Here is a 22,809-nt window from a genome sequence, read left to right as displayed (position 1 = left end):
CCTCCCCCTTTTCCGGAGACTCCTGGAGTTCTAAGGCAGCCAGGGTCTTGGATAGTAAATACTGGTAGTCCTCAGCCTTGAAGAGCCTATTAGTCTGTTCTGGGATAGACATCTCTTCCTCTTCCTCAGAAAGGAAGTCCCCTTGTTCCCCTTCCTCGCTATCGGAGGACGATGCATCCCCCCAGAAGCACCCGCTGTCCCTGGCGTACGTTGGGGCAGACTTTTGGGCTGCTTTAGTTGGCCAGTGAACCTCAGTTCGTCTCTGCTTACTAGGAGGGGAGGCAGAGGTAAGGGGCCGATTGCTAAGGGACCTGGAGACAGGCTGGTGAAGCTTTCCAACCTCCTCCCTTATCATTTTTCTCAGGAGTGGAATGAAGTCCCCAGCTGGGGGACTTCATGGGCCTGCGGCTGCCCGAAAACGATGGGTACAGTACCTGCTGCTTCAGCATTTTCAGTTGTCAAGGCAGGTGAGGCAGGCCTGGAGTCGTTTTCTGCCAAATCTCCCGGCGGGAGGATGGCAAGCACGTTGCTCTCAGCCGCGCGGGTAAAATTGCGAACGCTGCTGCTTTTTCCCGCCTTTTCCGCGGCTGCCTTTTCCGCGCCTTTTTCTTCTTCCCGGCAAGCGTGCGATGTCGGTTTCGGGTCCTGAGCTCTTCTGGGTTGTTTTTTTGAAGAGATACACGGCTGGCTAGCCGGAAAGGTGCCGGGAATCCGTTCCAGCCCAAGGGGCAGGACGGTACCGGGAAGGTCGCTCAGGGTCTCGGATGGGATTGCCGCTGCCGAGTTCTCCTCCTCGGCGTCCATGAAGCTCCCGTCGGAGTCCCTGGATTCCAACTCAGGGGGACTCAGTAAGGTCAGAGCAAAGAGAAGGAAAGGAGCAGGACACAGAGGGGAGGCTAATGAGAGAGATGAGTAAAGAGAATAGAAAGCAAGGGCTTAAAGAGAAAGTGAAAGCAAAAGTAGCAGATAAAGAAGATAGGTAGAGAGAACTGCCTAGGCAACTGCTCTCCCTGGAGGCAGGAAAGAACTGGAGAGTGGGGTGTTCCAGACGCCAATAGGAAGAGGAAGAAATTTTTTTTCTACTTCCTGCCTCCCTGATTGGGCGAAGGGAAACACCCGAGATGTCCTCCGCCTCAGAGGGAGAAAGAGAGGTGCCCCATGCAAGTCCCCACAGCACAACTGGCCGAGCTGCCACCACTGCACAACTGTGCCATAGCTTTCCTGGGTAGAGGCTGTCAGGAGAATGGAAAGAAGGAAAGCTGAAAATGGGGGCAGATAAGGACTGGCAGTGTGGTGGGTGGGAAGGACAGAAGGAAGCAAAAAAAAGGAAGAGATTATGGGGGCTGCCAGGATAGGAAAAGAGATAATAGTGTGTGGGGGGTGTTGAATGAAATGCCCCCACAAGTCTTTGTGAGTCCCCCACTTATGCTTCCTAAAAACAAGACTTATTTTATCTAAATATTAACTGTCAGGTGGGAGGGCGCCCCCTGGCGGCGACGGCGGTGGCGGGTCAGAGCGGGACGCCCCTGGCGGGTCCGTGCTGGGTCCCCAGTGGTCGGACAGGGGGGGGGAATCCGATAGGTGAGGGCCGGCCTGGCCAATGGAGAGCGTCCCCCTCGAGGCCTCAGACAGGCGGCCACCGTCTGGTCTGGCGAGGCCAGCCAGCAGTTGGCTCCACCCGGCCAGCCACCCCTTTAGCATCAGGGTAGGCTGGCACAGTCTCCCACGACCTTCCTCCTCGGCCTGGGGTTGAGCTTCCCACCCTCATTGTGGCCAACCCCACCCCTCCCTTCCAGTGCCTGCCCCCAGTGTCATTCCCACCACCTGAGCTAGGCGCGGCCACATCCTTCGGCCCCACCTGCCCTGGCCCCATTGGCCATTTTGCCCCTGCTTCCGCCCCTCTTCCTCCTTGCCCTGCTCCTGGCCCCTTTCCCCCCCAATGGCTGGCCCCGGGAGGTGGCTGCACGGGCCACCCTTCTGCCTGCTGCGCCCGCCCCCTCCCTTGGCCTTCTGGGGGTTGTAGGCCCCGGTAGCGTTCTGCGCCGGCGTGGGCGTCCCGCTGCGGCCCGGCCTTCCGGGCAGCTGCTCCTCGCCTCTCCCATGGCCGCGGCGCTCCATCTGCATGTGCCCTGGCTGTCGGGGCCACGGGCTCGCCCGGGTCGGCGGCCTCCTCCTTCTCTGGCCGTCCGCCGTTCGGCGCTGGGTCCCCGGCCGCGGCGGGTCGGCGGCCGCAGCCGTCAGCTCCGTCAAGGAGGCGGGACATCCCCCCCGGCCGGCTGGCAACTCTGCGGCCCTGCCGGCGTCCCTCCCGGCCGGCTCTGAGGGCTGCAGGTGGGTACCGCCGGAGGCGAGGGCGTCGGAGGGGGTGGGGGTCATCGAGTCCAAGGGCGCGGTGCCGCCGCCCCTCGGACATTAACTTACAACAACTAACTGAACATATACAACTAAACAGAGCATTTACATACTCTTGGATGGGATTGGTATGCAGCTTACTGAAAGTATAAGTAATCCACATACTAAAAACACGTATTTTATTAAACTATATCTTATACATTTTATATTTACAACAGCTCCCCCAAACTATCTTTGAAACTGCTAAATCTCCTCCCACCTCACTTTTATTCATAGACTACCTGGCTTGCCCCAGTGTCAGCGCTAGCCCCCAAAACACTAACTTTACCATCAAAATCTTTTGTTCATTGCATGTATCCATGTTTAGAGAACTTTTCAAAACATTTCACAAACATAGTCTTATAGTCACCATGCAAAGTGTTTTGTTTCATAAACCAAATAAGTAAGGACCCTGCAATTTTTTTAATATAAATATTCACAAATGTCCGTATTTTAAATCAAACAGCATACAAATATGAGTATACAAGATCACTCAGGTGGACAAAGATCATTATCCTCCTAGTCATAACCAAGATCATCATCTGGAGCCAAAGATGTCTAGGTATCCAATGACTTGCTGGAACATGGCCCACAGTATGAAATCCAAATAACAATAAAGTATATGTACAGTAAAATATGACATTCTTATAATGTTTGATCTTTAAAAAGTATTTTCCCATGGCTGGTTATTTACATGGAAAAACAGCCTGTTACTAAGTGTAGTTTATAACAACACGATTGATTTCATTTTAAGAAACACACTTTTATTCCGATTTAATTTTAAACAGACTTTTTAAAAAATAAAAACAATTTGAATTTGATGGTGTAACAAATAATCATTTATTTCCCATGCTGCTGTGATATTTTAATAGCACTAAGATAATAAAATCCTACAATATAAGGAGGATGCTACATAATGGTATATTCCAAAGCACAGGAATTTGTCATGCGTTGGAATTGCACGGAAAGCTCCCCTTTTAAAATAATATTTTTTTAAAAACCTTCCTCCATCACCTCATTAAAATAAAAGTGACATCAGACTGAACACTTTGTCTTCCTTTCCAGTAGCACTGAGATTGCAGTAGTGTCTGAAAATGAACACGGGAGTAGAAAGGCAGTCATATCCCACAAACTGCAAGTACTGTCCCTTATTGGCACTAAACACAGCAGATAACATTCAATTTATATACTGCCCTTCAGGATGACTTAACACCTACTCAGAGCAGTTTACAAAGTATGTTACCTTTATCCCAACAACAACAATCACCCTGTGAGGTGGGTGGGGCTGAGAGAGTTCTGGAAGAGCTGTGACTGACCCAAGGTTACCCAGCTGGCTTCAAGTGAAAGAGTGAAGAATCAAACCTGGTTCTCCAGATTAGAGTCCTGCGCTCTTAATCACTACACCAAACTTACTCTCAGTTGCAACTACAGAAATGCAGAGAAGAAACTGGATCGATACAACCAGCCTCTACAAGTAAGTCAGGAAAAGGAATTATCTCTCCCTTCATCTCACTCCCATCAAATCAGACCATTTCTCGGGTAAGTATTGTATTTATTAATAGAAACAAATGCAGTGCCCAATAAACAGGTGTTTCTCTGGAGGATGATCCGACATTTGCAAAACTTTGTTTGAAAACTGAGCTCACTTTGTTCACAATGCCTAGTTTCTATCGAGATGAGCAAGCGCTTCATGTGACAACATTCATGCTTATAATTCAAAATGGACAGCATCTAGAGGAGTCTGAATCTGCACAGTGGCAGTAATCAGTGTAGCCAATCAACTGGTAGCCACTGTTGATACATGGTCAAAATTTACTCACTTACATAGATTATGTACGCTCAGGTATACATGAATTGCGGCTGGGCTTAGCAGCCAACTCTTTTATTTTCAAAAGCAGAAAACTGGTAAGTTTTCCTAGAACAAGGAATTCTATTGCACCTGAAAGACAAAAACATTTTTTGGTGGCAATTACAAACTACTTCAAAGTTTTCCCAGTTCTTGTGTGCGTGCGTGTGTATAGGATCCCCTGCGTAGATGTAGATTAAAGCACATGCTGTGATGTGACAGGGTCTGCTAGTGCTCAGTTGTTGAAGAAGGAAGGTGACTTGACCTCTTCACTGCACTGTGGCTCCTGGCTGCACACCTGAGCAAGTAAGGCTTTTTCCCATGAAGGGGCTGCTGCATCATGTCAACCCTTGAAAGGCATGAGTGGGGTAGCCTTCTTGGCTCCAACATGGCTGGGAGCAGCAAAGAAGGCTGGCTTCACACCCACTGTTGCTGAGAGGAGCTTATGGGATGGGCCTGAGAAGAGAGTTTGCAATGTGGCTCTGAGAAGGGAGTTTACACAGCAGGAGCTGTGAGGCTTACTAAGAAGGTACCTGGCAGATCCTGTGGTCTGCTTTAGGTTGCCACCAAGGTACAGTCACAGGGATGGGGTAAGGGTCTTCCCTGCTGCAGATCCAAAGGGTAGGGCAGTGGTATCTGCACATCATTGGGCAGAAGTGACAGTCTTTCTTTCTAAGGTAATGCTTCATCTCTACGTGTGCACTTGACAGGGCAAATGGGACCTGGTGAACCTTTGTGCTCAGGGCTACAGAGCATCGAGTGTGTGTGTGCATGCATAAGCATTCCACACTGCACCTTCAAGGAAAATAGCAGCTTTGATGCCCTTGCAGGAAAGCATCAGCAAGACAAAGTTATGCCAATTCATTGTTCTGCCTGTGTATCTGGGAGGCAAGCAAACCCAAGTGAGCCCAAGCATAACAAGAAGGCTGGGCTGGGACTTGGCACTCTGGCCAAAAGCAAGAAAAATCTAATAAGCACTTAATGATGCTAGCCATTTTGGAAGAGTCATCTTTGGATATCAGTGGCTGAAACAGAAAGGCCTCTTCTTGTCCCGAGGCCTACTCATGGTTGATTTCTCCTCACCTTGATCAATGGAACGGAAGAGGTAGATTTGTATGTGTTCCTAGACATGTAGACCTTTGAGTCCACTGCACTGTGGACTCAAACTGTGGACTCGGGCCCACAAGGATCTTGTATCATTTAGGCAGGCCTGTAAAACAGAGATGTTCCACCAGGCATATGGTCAAGGCTAATTTTAGTCCATCATTGCCGAGCCTTCCACCAGTCTCCCTCTATGAGGGGTTCTGGAGAGTCCACTGCTGGCTGTCTCGTAAAGGGGTACAGTATTCTATCTGTCCACTACTACCCCCTTTTTTGTATGTTGACGGGCAGGAGTGCAGGATTGCCCATCTTGGGATGGTTTTATTACTTGCTGTTTTTATGCTGTGATTATGGGTGTTATATTTTATTTTAACCAATGTTAAAATCAGCAGTCAGGCAATCAAAATGAACAATGCTAGAATATTAGAGAAATATGTCATGAGCTTGCCCCCACCTCACTATGACCAAGACAACCAAGGAAAACACCTTTCTGATCTAATTTTTTTCCTCTCAGATGCCTCAGACAGGTATACAATCAGTGCAAACTGTTTATTCTCATTGAGACTCAGGCAAATTACAAAATTATAAAACAATGTAATAAAGATTAGTATAATACATATAATAAATACAATAAAACTGTTAGAGAACAATGAAATAAAGAATGTATAATATATTCAACAAACTATTTCACAAACTAGAACTATACAGAAAACTACTCAAAGTCAACAGAAATATTTATTGATGTACTGTCGAAGGCTTTCACGGCCGGAGAAGGATGGTTGTTGTGGGTTTTCCGGGCTGTATTGCCGTGGTCTTGGCATTGTAGTTCCTGACGTTTCGCCAGCAGCTGTGGCTGGCATCTTCAGAGGTGTAGCACCAAAAGACAGAGATCTCTCAGTGTCACAGTGTGGAAAAGATGTATCCTGAGGAGGTTCTTTTACATATGGACCTCCTCAGGATACAGTGAAGCCTCCCGCCATTAGCATTCCACACCCTGGGAAACTCTTACAGGATGACTCAGCTCAACCCCACCCCTCCTGAGTAGATACAAATGACCTGCCAACATCTTTTCCACACTGTGACACTGAGAGATCTCTGTCTTTTGGTGCTACACCTCTGAAGATGCCAGCCACAGCTGCTGGCGAAACGTCAGGAACTACAATGCCAAGACCACGGCAATACAGCCCGGAAAACCCACAACAACCATAGAAATATTTATTGTATTTTACAACAAAATCTATCAATTCTAAGTAATCCAGATTTTACTATCAGTTTTGTGTGCAGAACAAAAACATTTTCTTCAATATAATTATAGTAGAAGCCTAATTTTGTTGTCCATTTTCGTTGATGCTAGACAGAGATTTTCCAGAAATTTCCTAAAAATTTTAACATTAGATATTAAACAGTAGACATACAAGTATCTCTGTATAGCAAGAAACAAAGTTAAAGTTTGATGTACTTTGAAAATACAACCCTTATATTAACTTGCATGAATTAAAACTATACCAATATCATTTTAAAGCAGCATATCAACCCTGACCTGGATAGCCCAGGTGAATCTGATCTCATTAGATTTCAGAAGCTAAGCTAGGTTGGCGTTGGTTAGTAATTGGATGGGAGACCTCCAACGAAGCACAGGGTTGGCAAACCACCTCTGTTAGTCTCTTGCCATGAAAACCCCACCAGGGGTCGCCCTAAGTCACTCTGCCACCACCACATAAAAATGTCAAGTAACCCCCATCTCTGTAGACAATAGAAAAGTTAAAGAGAGAAAATATGTTTAAAATATAACTGATCCCCCTTTGAGTCAGTTTGTGAAACATTTATTTTATTTATTTACTTACTAAATTTATACCCCGCCTTCTCCCCAAGGGGGATCCAAAACAGTTTACATCAGGGGTCCCCAATACATAGCCTTTTTCTTGCACTCACTCAGCAGTTTCAGGAAGTGGGCAGGGTTAGGTGGGGCTTGTGCCCAACAGGGCTTGTTTCGGCATCCATGCAGCCATACACATACATCTTTATGGCCGAACATAAGGTGCCCCTGACCTTAGCCATTACCCTCCTTCCTCCCACCTATTCAGCCTAGGGGGATCCCCTCCTCCTCCCATTCAAGCCAGCATGTATGCTTTCATCATGAGCAACAGTGCCCCGGAACCAAAGGAGGCTGGCTGGCTTGAATGGGCTGGGGAGTAAAGCCCCCCACAAGCCAGCCAGCCTCCTTTCCTCATGAACAGCAGCACCTAGGACCAAGGAGACTTGCTGACTTGAAGGGGGAGAATAAAGTTCTTCTCCCCCTTAAGAGTCTTGATAAACAACCTGGTTTTGGACTGCCTGGGCACTGGAAAAATTGGGGGAAGGGACAAAGCACATGCCTGGTAAACTGTAACCATTATGTTGGGTCACAAATTGTATTCTGCTTGCATTTATGCAGGAGGTGAAAAGCAATGGCCTACTGGTGTCTTGTAACTAGATGATTAGTTCAGAGAAAAAGGTCTTGGGCCAGAACTCTTGCAAAGCCCTATTTCCCAAAAACAATGTTAAAAGCTCATTTCTCTGAGACGTTTAATTAAAAATATGGAAAAGGGGACAAAAGCAGGCTCACTGGCCTGAATGAGGGCTGTATATGTAAAGTTCTTCTCTTCCCTCATTCTGAGCACCATGACAGGGCTGAAAGCTTTGTGGCTTTTTTGTGTGTGAAGGGTGTGTAGGGTAGGGATCTCACTGTTAAGATCAAATAATAATGGAGGGAGAAAGGGGGGAGTTTAAAAGATGGAGGTCTACTTGGAATCATCTCTGGATTTACATGCAAATCAAAGCCATACTGCCTTAACAGCACTGTTTAATCAGGTATATTTGTTATATATTTTAATTGTTACACACTTGTGGTTTGCTTTTTTACTCACTTAGGATCATAGAGAGAAAGGAGGATGTTTAAATATAAGTAAGTTTCTGGTTTTGCAGTTGGTTTCGCCTCTTCCAGCAGCCATTTTGTGGTTCACTCCACCTCTTCCAGCAGCCATTTTGTGCCAAAATTCCAAAGGTGCCTACAGGCTCAAAAAGGTTGGAGACCTCTGACTTATATCGTTGTCCTCTCCTCCATTTTATCCTCACAGCAACCCTGTGAGGTAGGTTAGGCTGAGAGAGTGTGACTGGCCCAAGGTCACCCACCAAGCTTCCATGGCAGAGCAGGATTCAAACCTAACTCTTCCAGATCTTACTTCAACACTCTAACCACTACACAACACTGGCTCTCTGGCTCTCTTAAAGAAAGAACAAAACATACTGACTTCACACATTCAGATTTTAGATATTCAAACATAACTGTTACAAGGATATAATCTCAGAGTGCAACAGATACCAGATTATTTAAAATATCCCTCTTACTCTGACTGAAGCTTTATTTAGCAACCATTGGCTTCAAATGAAGTGCAAAAGCTTTCCCCCTCATAAACCAGATCATCCCTATACCTAATCCTAAAACAAAGTTGCAATTTGCAATCGCATTTAATCCTGCATTTTGTGGCAATACAGCCAGCTGTTATGGAAAAGACCACTTCACCGAAGAATTACTTTGGGGGGGAAACGAGATAAAAGACCAGAATAGATGTTGAAGGGACAAGTGTCCTTTGTCCAATTCTCAAATAAAGGGAAATAAATATTAAGAAAGTTCTTTCTTGAAACAGAGATTAGAAACATGAGAATTATAACAATGCCTCTTCTGGTTTATGTTCTCCAAGGGGAAGTCGGCACCAGCCTCACCTGGTCTGGTTGGCCCATGGCTGTGCATGTCCTGAGGGCTAGAGCAGAACTCAGGTAGGCGACGACACCTGCATTATACACCTTTACTACTATATATTTTGAAGCATCCTGATCTGGCTACTGTGAGAGGATAGTGAGCTAGAGGTTCCTTTGTCTAACTCAACTAGGACTTCTATATATTTAGACATACTAAGGTACACTATTACAGTTACCTAGCATTAGCAGACATAATACTTCCAGTAAATCACTTGTTAAAATACTGAGCTCAGAGTCTATGAGGTACAAACAGGGAAATACTAACATTTCAAATTTATCACAGAGTAAATTCTATTTTCCCTCATCACAAGAAAATAGAATGTCTATGTGTGGATATACTGTATGACTTACCCCATTCCCAATGGAGCAACAAAGCTCCCAGTATCCTCAGATGTACTAGACAAAGTTCTATCCCTGCTTCTTATTTTTATTTATGTATTTACATTATTTGTAGACCACCTTTCTCAGTGAGACTCAAGGCAGATTACATAGTGTAAGTAAAAATGAATTATGGCTGGAACATTCCATAAAAAATGCAGTAAGTTACAGTCACTACACATTTATAGTTTGCAGTCTCTACCCCTTTTCCAAAATATCTCTGTAAACAATTTCAATATGTACAGCCCTCCTACATGCATAAAAAAGCCCTCCTGAACAATTTAGCTTTGCATACTGTGTGGAAAGCTAGAACAGGAGCCTTCCTAACCTCATCAGATGGGCATTTCACAAGGTGGGAGTCATAATAATGCATGTATGCAGGCAGTTGTTGATTTTGCTCATTTGCAGGGTGATACATGGCAAAGGCCCTGTTCAGATGAGCGATGCTCATGGTAAATCATAGGGAGAGAGGTACTTCCATAGATATGATGGATCAAGGCCATGAAGGGCTTCATATGTGATAATGAATAATATGCACACTGCTCCTAGCTCCTGGCAATAACTGAGCTGCATCATTTTGTACCAACTGGACTCTCCAAGTTGACTTTGAGTGCATTACAATAGTCTAGTCTCTACGTTACCATGGAATGGATCCAGGTGACGCAAGCGACCAAGTCATGATAGGGGGTATCTTACAGGCTAGACAGAGTTGGGAGAAGGTATTTTGCTGCTGCATTAACTTGCTTATCTAGCAGTAGTTTACTGAATCAGCAAAGGTCAACTGAACCCCATCAAAGGTGGGGAGAACAATATCATTTAGGATCTTTGCCTTCCCAAACAGCATTGCTTCTGTCTTGTCTGCGTTCAGTTTCAGTTTGTTCACTTTCAGCCATTTGACCATTAGCAGGCAGCAACTCAAAACGTCTACTGCATGACTAGGGGCTTTGGATAGTGAGATAATGAGATATAGAGCTTGATGACATCCAGTTTCAAAGCTACAAATGATTTCTCCTAACAGCTTTTACACAGAGGTTGAATAACATGGGGGATAAGATTGTGCCCTGTGGAACCCCACAAGATAATTCCCACACTGAACATAGCTGGTCTGCAACAGCAACCCTCTGAGCTCATTCAATGAGGGGCAATTTAAACCAGTCCGAGGCACCTCCTCAATACTCCTATCTCCAAATGCCTCAACAGGATGACACATTCTACTTTATCAAAGGCTGCAGAAAGATCCAGGAGGAGCAACCAAAAAGCATGACCTTTGTCTACATTCAGATGGAGGTCATCAACTAAAGCCAAAGAGAAAATGCTCCTCTCAAATCCGAGAGTACCCCTTTTTTTGTATCCACTCTTTCCTCCAAGGAGCTCAAGGAGATCCTTGGACAGGATTTTCCCTGTCCTTCATATGATCTTCACAACTCTGTAAGGTAGATTACGTGGAATGTGAGTGACTGGTTCAACCAATGTAGAAGCGTACACTGACAGAAAAATGGTCAAGAGTAGGGAGAACACATGTACCTGTAATTTCTTTCAAGTCTGTAGTAGATCCTTCCATTCAGGACAAACTATGACTACATCTACAAGACAAGGATGATCTGCTTCTCCGTCATCACTGCCATGAACACAGAGGCATTCACTCTGGTTGTGAAGTGTTCACGTGGAAGTTTTGTGTACACCTTCTCTCTGTCAGCAACCTGCATTTCTTCCCTACAGTGCCACTGGAGGGCTTTTTACAGCTTTAAAAATGTCAGGATTACCATTGTGATACAGCACAATAAACTCAAATTTGCTGTAGCACAATAAACTTATCTTTATATCTAATTCTGAACAATGTCCCCAGAGCATGGATAAAAAAAACTTCACACCTGGGGCCATGTACACATGTGCAACTCCCCCCCCCAAAAAAAACCCTTTAAAAAATAGAGACTTATCCTTCCTCCTGCCAAAAAACCAGAATGCTTTCTAAGTTCTCATGAGAAATAGATGAGGGTAGAAAAAGAGCTAAGAAGAGAAACTGGGGAAAGGGCTGTGCGGGTGGATGGGATCTCCTCCCCCCCCCCCAAGAATTGCAGGTCCGCAGCTTTTAATGATCTATAGCAACAATCTACTTGTTCCCCTAAATGCTCAACGTACATTGTTTTTAAAGTAAATCTGGCACCCACAGGATCTAAGGCAAGGAAAACTGCACTGATTTGGGCAGGCCCTTCTAAAATGTGCAGCTTCATATCCAGACAGCTTGCTTATGCACTTGGACTACATTCTTCCCATCCTCTATGTCTGCCACAGAAATTATCACAGAAGGTTCTCTGAAATAAGAGACCTTTACGTGTCTTATGAAAAACAGGAAGTGAAGGTACTCTCTGTATTTCTTTGGGCAACCTATATCACTTAAAGGAACAAGATTACCTGACACCTTCAAACTTCTAAAAACAAAATATGGATTAAAGAAATTATATCTAACAAAACTTATAACAGATAGCTAAAATCAGGATTGCCACTTTATTTGAAAGTTTTTTTGCGATATGATATGAAGTGTAAAGGAGGGGCTGTACACCAATTTATTTTTAGTAGTTTTCAGACATTTTTCTATCTCCAAAGTGAAAAACAGTTGATCCATTTAGTTATCCAAAGGGCATATAAATAGTTCCTTAAAATTCCTGTATCCCAGTAGAATGCTTGGTCAACTACAGATGACCAATGTCAAAACCTAAAAAAGCAGCTAGCTCTACCTACGGGCAGAAGAAAATCTAATTTAAAGATTCATCTTAACAGATAGAATTTAGGTTATTCTTTTTTTATTTTATATCAGCAGACCAAGATTAAGCTTTTGAAATTCAGACCACTGACATTTAGTTACAACTTCATTTTTTATTTTATTAAAAATAGACTTTAAAATAATCAAATATGGCATAAGCTGACTGCATTCTCTCTCAACTTTTGCTTGACCATTCTTGGATCACAGCACAGACCTTTTAAGTTAATAACTTTAAAAATGCTAGCATGCAGTTTGATGCAAAGAGCCTTGCTCTCTCGCTTGCTCTCTTTTTCTCAAAAAGAAAAGAAACAGAAGAAAGTTACACCATCTTCTGTCGGTTAACCACAACTCTGCGCAAGAATGAATATACCACATACACTGGTTAGAATGAGCAACAGCTTTCCACTGTAGGGCTATTATTCACCATAATAGCATATAATAATTGAAATGGGATCACGTGACTTCTGCATTTACACACTGGACCAGGAGTAAATTTATTCTAGTCAGTGATGATTCACATCACTAAAACTGCAGTATTTTATGTTAACTACCTTCAGGCCTACTAGGGCCAATTGGGAAGTGGCAGGAAGTACAGCACAAACGGATTACTCAAAACTTCACACATACTATCCCGATGCCAAGTTTATCCTTCAGCAGACAAAAAAGAGCTAGGATCTGCATGTCTCTCTCTCTCTCTTGGCAACCGTTGAAATAACTACCATCACCGCAATTTTGAAACAGGCCATAAAAACTGAGGCCAAGTACTTGTGCAGCTTTATTTTAACTTATCTGGTGAGTTTAACACTTTGCAGCTTGACGAGGGCATGAAGTTTAAAATGCTTCTGAATGGCCCCAGGGCTTCTCCGAACACATCACACGAAGGCCGTGAGACGCGTCTCCCAAGCACACTTACTCGGGAGGAGGCGCGCTGAATAAAGTGAGGTTTCCTCCCGAGCACGGACTCGGGCTGTGAATGCTCCGACAAAGCTGACCTCCCTCACCCGCGGCGCTTCTCCGCCTCATCCTTCCCCTCCCCCCGAAGCCACGGCCAACGCCTCCCAGCCACCTTCTGTGGCCTCCCCCGGCCTCTCCATCACTCTTCTCTGCCCAGCAACGTAAGAGGAGGGCAGGGACCTTCGAGAGAGTTTCTTTCCCTTCCCTCCCGGCGGCGCCCCCTTACCTTGTAATCCTCGTGGCCGAGGTTTTGTAGCCGCTCTTTGCCTGAGGCTGCCCGGATTTCGACAACGCCGGCCGGAGGTTCCTGAGGATGCGACGGGGGCTGCGGCTCCTGCTGCTGCTGCGATGGGGGGCGGCGAGCTCCGCGCTGCCCCACGCTGAGCGCCCCAAAGTCCAACGTCTTACTCTCGAAGGCGCCCTCCACGCTGCAGAACATCCCGCCATACTTCTGGCGGGGGACTTGGTCGGTGGTGCCCGGGCGCGCCAGGTACACGGGCAGCTCCTCGTCCGCCGCCTCAGGCTGCCCCCGCTCCCGGTCTCTCCTTGAGGTCATGGCTGCTGCCGCCGCGAGGCAGAGCTGAAGCGACTATGGGGAGCCGCCGGTGGCAAGTCCGCTCCTTTCAACTGTCTGTAAGGAAAAAGGGGAGGCTCCAAGCGCGCCACAGCCGTCTCCTCTGCCGCCGCTGCCGCGCCTCAGCTTAGGCGCCGAGCGACTGACGGAGAAATAGAGCGAGAAGAGCGCCTGCCAGGAGGGAGATGACGGAGCTGCCTGGACGGCCACGAGGACTTTTCACACGAGCCGGCCCTGAGGCAGCCGACGCCCCCCACCCCCGTCAGCAGAAAACTGCTCCCGCTCTAGCATGAGACGACGAGGGACATCATGAGTATTCCCCAGGATCCACAGGCAGGGGTCCTTTTCCATCCTCCCTCACAATGTGCTAGGGGGCGGGATTCCTCGTGTACCTTTGATAGCAGAGTTGTGAGAAATTCCATGCCAGGATAAGCTTCATCCGTTTATCACAACTAAATAGAATGGGGGTGGGGAGAGAGAGGTGGGGAGAGCACAGGTTTGCCACTTGTTTTTGTTCTACATGGGTTAGTCCTGTGTCTTTTATAGGAGAATGACACACAGAAAAGGTGATGCCTTTAACACCAGTTTGTGCCAGGAATAGGATATGCTAGGAATAGTTGCCGAAATTCTGTATGGCAAGCTGCATGGTATATCCTGGAAAAGAATTTATCATCTCTATTCCTGTGAGTGCACAGCTCCAGATCTTTCAGTCTATTGTATAGTGTAACACTTATGTCTACAGCATTAGTGTATAAACAGATGCTGCTTCTGGTGGATACAGAGGCTTATGGAGGGCATTTCACCAGCTGAAGAGGAAAAGTACTTAATATCTATGATAAAAGGTACTGGGATTCCAAACTTCCTTTCCCAAATGTCATTTGTGGATGCTGAGTGTAGTTATTTTAGATGAAGGGAGAATGCAAGCACGTGTTCCATAAAACTTTATCATTATTCCACGTAATTCAGTGCTGAAAACCTAGAACTAAAAACAACTAGCTGAACCCAGTAAAAAAGAAATACCAGTCTTGTATTATCTGTGAAAAATACAGGCAAGCAAGGGTGCTTGCTTGGACTTGTAGCCTTCATTTTTTTCTCAAAACTAAGGTTTAAAACTGATAGTTTTAGATTTCTGTATACATCCATAATCATATGAGTAGCAATCAAAATAAAGCTTACGTGTCTCTAAATAAAGACATAGGAAGAGAGAGAAGGATTTATATGCTACAAAGCAAAGCTACAAAAATCTTTTAAAATCTTATTCTGAGGACAGTGCTAGGAGCTCATGTGTACATGGATAGGGACTGCATGAAAGGCAAAAGTCAACATGTACAGTTTTTATTTCCTTCACTGTGTCTCAATACAAGGAAAATCTCCTGCTTACCCTGAAAAGTACAGATAGACACCACCATAAAAATGTAGTAATAATAAATCACTCTATAAACTCACACATATATAATCACATATGAATACTTGTCTCATTGCAAGTTCACTGTTTGGTACTTGTTTAAATAATAAGTATGTACAAGTGACTTGGGATGTTGCAAAAGTGTGTTTAGTGAGCTAAAATGAAACTGCTATTCTATTAGACTCTTGTAATGATCAAGTTACTTTGATTTTTTGATAACCAGGCCTTTTTTTGTGGAATTCGTATAGGTTTGTTCAATATCTCATCTACGTATTCACATCACATCAACAAGCTTGATGACAAAACACAACTTTACATGTTCCTAATTGTCTAGCTATGTAAGCATCACATTACGCAGGTTCGATTACTGTAAATCCAAAGCCTGGTAAGTTAAAAGTTTTTACAACTTCCAGCAAACTGCCTGTTCTTCCAGACGTAAAGAATCCAGCTTCATTTGAGACAAGAAGTTGTATTCATATAAAATGACAGCAGACTAACAAAATGCAAATCCTGTTGTACAGTGAAGAATCTTCAAAATATAGGCCAAGGCAAAGCAATTATGAACTTGCATGTCTCTCCTGTGAAATTCACTCAAAGTGTTGTTATGGATCCCTGAATGCACAATAATATATGATTTGTTAAAGATGACTCCATTTTAAGATAAAGTCATTCCTACCAATGGAATGTGGGCTATAAGAGAACAAACTGATACTCCATCAGACAAGACAGAGATGCTGTTTGTCAGAGTTCAGACAAAGAGTTCATTGCCTGTTCTACATGGGGTAGAATTTCTCCTGCAGGACCAGGTCTGCATTTGGATGTTGCTTTTAGATTTGGGCCTGGCATTTGGTTCTCATGGTTCAAAGTACCTTTTGCCAGGTTTATATAGTATATCGCCTAAACTTTTTCCCCTGAGGGAGGACCTGTGGCTCAGTGGCAGCACATCTGCTTCATATGCAGAACACCCAAGATTCAGTTGCTGACATTTCCAGATATAGCATGCAGTAGTAGGTTATGCAAAAGACCTCTTCTTGGGATCCTAGAGAGCCACTGCCAGACAGAGTAGACCAGGGGCCCCCAAACTTGTTGAGCCTGTCGGTACTTTTTGGAATTTTGAAAATTGAAAAACTACCACAAAAAAGCTGCCAGGGAAGGCAAGGCCAATCACAAAAATGGCTACTATGGAAGCATGTACAAGACAGTCCCAAGCCAGGGTGCTGCTACAGACTTAAAGGTGATACTTCCTGAAGTCTTCTGAAGTACCTCCTGTTCCAGTGAGGTAGAGAAAAGCCAGTATTGGATCTTTGCTTTAGAGAAGACATTTGGGGGGAAGAATCAAGTGGATACCAGGAAACACATTGGTGGACACCATGGTGCTTATGGGTGCCACATTGGGCATCACTGGAATAGACATTACTGGCTATGGATACTCATGTTCTAGTCCCTTCAGGGCTTAATATAAGGCACTTTACATCCCTAAAAGCCATTTCTGAATACTATCACTACAGCTAATTTAATACACTGTAATAATTTGTGTTGACAGGATGCCATATTATTCCCCCTTTAAAGGATTGGATTGGTTACCAGCTTTTTTCTGAGCACAGTGCAAAGTGCTCAGAAGTTGAAAACTCTATACAATCTTCATCCAGGGAAGGACCATCTCCTCGCTTATAAGTCTGCCTCATCTATTTATTTAATATTTTTATATCTTGATTTTGACTATAAACTCCTCAAAGCAGTTTACAACATTGTAAAATATACAGTCTTAACAATTTTTTTCTCTTCTTCTTTCATTCCTGTTATATTCGTCCTCACATCTGAAAGGATGTTGCAGTCTTTCTTCTCGAGATGAGAAGTTTTATAGTGCCCTGAGAGTGAAGTAGGTAGGTGCTGCTCTGCATCTAATGTTGGAATAGCAATTGATTGGATGGTGCCCTCTCTGGCCATTTCTCCCAAAGACTAATATAATCAAGATTCCTGGGATCACTGTGAATGGCAAAATTTAAAAAAACTGGGCAGACTAGAGGCTCAAACAGCCCTCTCCCCCCACCCCCACACTTTCATCACGGAAGGAAGGCCAGGATGGGTGAGTTATGTGTGATGTCCAGCTTGACTGCAGCATTGCTAAACAAATTGCGCAGTGTGGCCACCTCACTTGTCCAACCTGCGCAAGTTGCATGGTAGTGCTGCAGCTGGATGCAACCACACGTCACCTTGCCTGGCAAAAACAGTGGCTGCTGCATGGCAAGCTGTAGGGTGTCTCAAGTAGCAGACACACTTCCTCCACACATAAGCACAGTGCTGATAAGTGGCCGTTGTGTGGAAGCAGGGGACAGTGCCAGTGTACTTATGTTCAATCTCCCTCTCCAAACATGTGGAAGGATCATGTGCTCAGAGCTAGCCACATCATGTTGGGGGGCTGCGGACCACAAATAAGTTAAAATTGTAAGTCTGCAAATGACGAGGCTCTACTGTATAGTTTTATACCTCAGTATATTTCCCGGACAAGTTTGTCAAGCTCTTCTTACCAGCAGGACTTTTCCTGCATTACTTGGATCTTGTCACAGACCAGCTTGCTCCTGTACTCCTTCTACTCCAGCACACCCAAGCAGCATATTAAATAGATCAAACTATATTAGACTCTTCCACTTTCATATGGGTACCTCACACACAAAGGGGTATGCTGTCAGCTTCAATGCATATTCAGTACTAGCTGAGTAAAGATTCCTAGTTAAGCTAGTTGGGAGTAGTGTCAAATCAAGGGTTTCATCCCATATTCTAAACTACGGCACAGAGCTTTCTTTCTGTCCTTTAGAACTACAGTCCAATCTGGTATCAGAACACTAAGAAAACTTGTTTTCTGTTTTGAGCCAGAGTACCGTCACAATAAGAGGTAGCCGACTGATGGCAACCCCTAGTGGGGTTTTCATGACAAGAGTCTAACAGAGGTAGTTTGCCATTGCCTGCCTCTGCAACTCCGATCTTCATTGGAGATCTTCTATCCAATTACTAACCAAGGCCAACCCTGCTTAACTTCCAAGATCTGATAAGATTGGGCTTGCCTGGACTAGCCTGGACAGTCACAATAGGTGGCAGAAATAGCCAATAATTAATTAAGACTAGGCATTTTAAGGAAAAATCAGAGAAACAAAACAGTGTCCTAAAAGACAAATATTGCATGATTAGATGATTCATGGTATCTCTAAAGTTATTAAGCTTTTGCAAACAAGATTCAAAAGCTGGCTTCTGGAGGGTTCAAGGCCAACTGAGATGTAATGGCAGGACAACCCACCTAGGTTTATGCTGAATTCTTATTAAAGTGGGGGTAGGCAATTTAAAGGACAGAAAGGATAAATAGGTGATGCTAAGCTCTTCCTTCACTTATGCTTTATCTCCAAAATTGCTAGGGTATTTTTTCTACTGGAGTGGGTTATTTATGGTCTGAGAAACCACTGAAAGGAAAACAGCTGGGAAGAGGTAGCTGGGGACTGACTGGGAAAAGGGGGTTCAGCGTTTGTCCAATCCTAATGCATTTTAAAGTAGCCTTCCCTGTTTATGTAGATTTGACAACAATACCATTCTAACATATGACCATCACTTCTGGTTTGGGCATAAGCCCTTTTTTCCACATCAAGAATAATTCAGAAGCTGTACATTGAACTCATAATGCTTGGAGATCAAACATGATTCCCATCAGATAGCTTTGTCAAAAAACAGAAAAGGGGAGGGGGGAGGGGGGAGAAGGGTGAAGAAGTAATAGAGAGATCTAGGTTCCTGGCTGGGGCTCATTTTATTCATGAAAGTCACATGACTAGGAAAGGTAAACTTATCTATTTGGATTCAGGACCTGTAGAAGCCTTTGATGCTGTAGTAACCTTAATAGTGATGGAGTTGTACTGGGCTCACACTGCATTATCCACAGAAAGGCATTTTATCTAGACCCATTTCATTCTTACTCTGGAACAGGACTGCGTTGGGCATCTTGACTTACGATATTTGCTGGGGAAGACATAGGGAGATTGTGTATCTGTTGATTATTCTAGATTGCTTGGCATCTTCCTGCAACACTGACTATGGTATCTTTTCAGATTTGCTGGCTGAAGTACGTGTGGAGGGCACTGCAATTCAGAGGTTTTGATCCTGGCAGCTGGTGGGTTCCAGAAGGATGTGCTTGAGGATAGCTGTCCAAATGCATATTTATGCAAGAGTCCTGTTAACACTGCCACTCATGCTGTATAAAAGATATATTTCAGAGTGAGCATGTGAAAGATCTGAAGTAAAGCAACTCTATCTTTCCTTTTCAGCAGAATCAGGCCAGATGGTTGGTGTTGTGCACAAATGTATGGATGATCTAAATTTTGATTTTGGATCATAATAATAAACTGCAAGTAATGACAAATGTATGGAGGTGAAAATGAGCTGGATAAGGACCAATAAATGGAAGCTCAGTCCAGATAAGTCTGGGGTGCTTGTTGGTCACTAGAAGGGCCAGTCCATGATTTGGCATATATCCAATTTTGAATCAGATTTCATTCTCCTAAAGGAACAGATTAACAGCATGGAGATGCTGTTAGATCCACATCTGAAGATGAGTACTCAAATCTCATCACTAGTGCCTTAAACCAAATTCAATATCTGTAGCCCTCTCTTAAAAATGTGATTTGGCAGCTGCTATCCATACTTTGGTTGCTCATAGACAAGTCTACCCAATAATTAAAATCTGAATCAGAGGCTGCACTTTGTATCTCTTCCCTTTCCCTGCCCTAAGGTAAGGTGAATACCAGAGAAGACAGAACCTTTGCTGTTGTGGTATCTTGTTTATGGAATGTATTCCCTGTAACCCTTTGCCAGAAGCCAAATATAGTGCCAGCTAAAATATTTCTTTTTACCTTTCTGGTTGTTGATTTTTTTAAAAAAAATGAATGCAACTTATTGTTTTTTCTCCTATGTACTGATTTTGCTCTCACATGTGTCCTGCTGCTACTTATTTATTACTGTTCTACTGGATTTTCTCTTGATCGTCGTCGTCCTTCTGTGCAGCCCCACATTGGGACTGCGCAGGCGCAGGCCAGCCGCGGAGAAGATTCTTTTAGCTTCTAGAAATGTGACGGGGACATTCGGGCCCACCGCGCATGCGCGCCGGTGTTCCCGCCAATTTTGAAGTACAAGTACCCGAACGTCCCCGGCATTCCCTCAGTTCCTTTTTCGCCGCCGTTCGAAAAGGTTCTTCAGCTGTCGCTTGTGTCTTCGGACTTTCTTCAACCTGTGAGTTGCCGTTTCCTTCTGACTGGGAAACGCCTCCACTATGTCCCATTCGGCTTTATTTAAAAAATGCCAACAGTGTGGCACTAAAATGACCCACTCTGACGGTCATGACCTCTGCCTCATCTGTTTGGGCGAGGGGCACGTCGTGGAGCGCTGTAAGTTTTGCATGGCCTTCACTCCGAAAGCGCGGAACGACCGCAAGGCCAGGCTCCGGGCCTTTCTTTGGGACGCCAACCTTCTGCCGCCCAAAGCCTCGGGGTCGTCCGGGAGCAAGCCCAGCTCTGTCGCCCCCTCGCCGGCTCCTCATCACCCGTCGGAACCGCTCGTCTCGGCTCCGACGGAGGCGTCCGCTCCGGACGGTTCGATCGCCTCCGGTTCCGTGAGTGCTCCGTCCAGTCGAAAGGCGAAGAAACGCGCTTCTTCGAAGCCTTCTTCGAAACCTGTGGCCACCGAGGCTTCTTCGGAGCCCCCGCCGAAGAAGGCGAAGGCCAAGTCAAAGGCCAAGCGCCGTGCTCTGTCGCCGGCCCCGGCCTCGTTGGCTGGTTCCTCTCCTGGACCGGCCCCTCCTCCTGAGGACGTCCGGAGTCTCCTCCATACCCCGTCGCCTCCTCACACACCTCCTCCGGTGATTCCCGACGACTGTGAGTCGATCCGTGGATTTTCGGACGCGTTCCAGGAGTTTGAGCGCTCTCTGCCGTGTGCTCCGGTTCCGGCGGAGGTCTCCATTCCATCGCAGCCAGTCTTCTCGGTTCCAGCTCCGTTTCACCGGTCCGTTCCGTTGCCTGCTGCTCTGCCTCCTTGGCAGCCTGTCCCGGGCCTAGGGAACGTGGCCTCCTGGCAGGATTTTGTGGCTTGGATTCAGCAGTCCGCTCCCTTTCTGCCTGGTCCTTCGGTGCCCCTGGCCACGGTTCCGGCGCCCTCCACTCTGCCTCCAGCTCCGCCTGCCACTCAGCCGCGTCGCCATCTTTCGGCACCCCAGCCTTCTACCTCGGTTCCGGCTGACCGCCCGTCGGTTCCGACGCAGACCCCAGCGGCTTTCTCCGACTCCGAGGATGATGAGGGCTTGGCGTCTCCATCTGAGTACTCGTCGGACGCGGCCTCTGACCCTTCCCCTGATGATGCTGTGGGGGAGCTCCGCTCATCGTCCCCTAATGACGATTACAGGGTGTTTGCAGAGCAGATGGTCCGAATGGCCGCAGCACTGGAGCTCGACGTCGCCTCCACGACCTCCAAACCCAAGAGTAAGCTGTTGGAGCCGTTGTATTCGGGCTCTCCTGCCTCGGTGGCGTTTCCTCCTGTCGAGGATCTCGTCGACAATGCCCTGGCACTCTGGCAGACCCCTGCTTCTGTACCGCCTACGGCCAAGAAGGTTGAGAAATATTATCGCCTCAAACAGGAAGATTGCCCTTACCTCTTTGCCCATCCGAAGCCCTCTTCCATCGTGGCCGAGGAGGGTCAAGCTCGGTTCCGACGGGGCTCCTCTTCGGCTCCATCGGATCGGGAGGGGAGAAAGCTGGATGGAATTGGTTGGAAGGTGTATTCTTCGGCTTCCCTAGGGTTCCGGATCGCCCATTTCCAAGTAATAATGGGCTCTTACAATCTTTTCTTGTGGAAACGTCTGTCGTCCTACCTCTCTGACCTCCCCGACGATCGCCGTCACTTGGTCAAGGCTCTCCAGGCTGAGGCTTTCCGTTTGTCGAAGCAACAGATGACGGCTGGCAAGGACGCTGCCGACTCCGCGGCGCGTGCGATGGCATCCTCGGTGCTCCTGCGTCGGCACGCCTGGCTTCGATCTACTGCCCTGCCCCCCGAGAAGAAGGCCAAGGTCGAGGATTTTCCGTTTGAAGGTCCTCAGCTCTTCTCAGAGAAAACGGATGAGTCCCTTTCTCTTATGAAGAAGAACCAGCAGACGGCCAAGTCGCTCGGGGTTGCGCCTTCGGTTCCGCAGACGGGTCCGAGATATCGGTACGGCAGGTTCCGGTCCTATCAGTCCCCCTACCAGCAGTTCCACCAGCGCCAAGGACGGTTCCCCTCCGGTCAATCCTATGGCCACCGTTCCTACTCTGGCCAGCAGCGCCACTCTTCGAGACGCTCCGGCCGGTCCAAGGGACGACAGCAGCCTCCTTCGCCCAAGCCCTCGACTTCCGCGCAGAAGCCCACGGTCTTCTGACTAGACCAGGACGCTTCCCAGTTGGTCTCCAAGGACGCTGTTAATGTCCTGTTCTTAGACAGGCTACGGCCTTTCTTGCCCCGTTGGCGACTCATTACTACAGATACCTGGGTCCTCTCTGTTGTGGCCCGTGGTTATAAGTTGTCGTTTACCACTGCACCCCCTC

General features: G+C 46.1%; 1 protein-coding gene across 1 annotated transcript in view; it reads right to left on the bottom strand.

The window, feature by feature from the left end:
• The window catches only part of DPYSL3 (dihydropyrimidinase like 3), a 102,652-nt gene extending 88,590 nt beyond the window's left edge, over positions 1-14,062 (bottom strand). Inside the window, exon 1 of the mRNA XM_054976201.1 lies at positions 13,456-14,062. Within this exon, the coding sequence (XP_054832176.1) occupies positions 13,456-13,785 (330 nt within the window). The 5' untranslated portion in view covers positions 13,786-14,062. The remainder of the gene's footprint in view (positions 1-13,455) is intronic.
• Positions 14,063-22,809: the final 8,747 nt, after the last annotated feature.

Source organism: Eublepharis macularius, chromosome 4 (genome assembly GCF_028583425.1).
Source record: "Eublepharis macularius isolate TG4126 chromosome 4, MPM_Emac_v1.0, whole genome shotgun sequence".
NCBI lineage: Eukaryota > Metazoa > Chordata > Lepidosauria > Squamata > Eublepharidae > Eublepharis > Eublepharis macularius.
The sequence above is the reverse complement of the archived record's forward strand: the minus strand, read 5'-3'. Positions and strand labels throughout refer to the sequence as shown.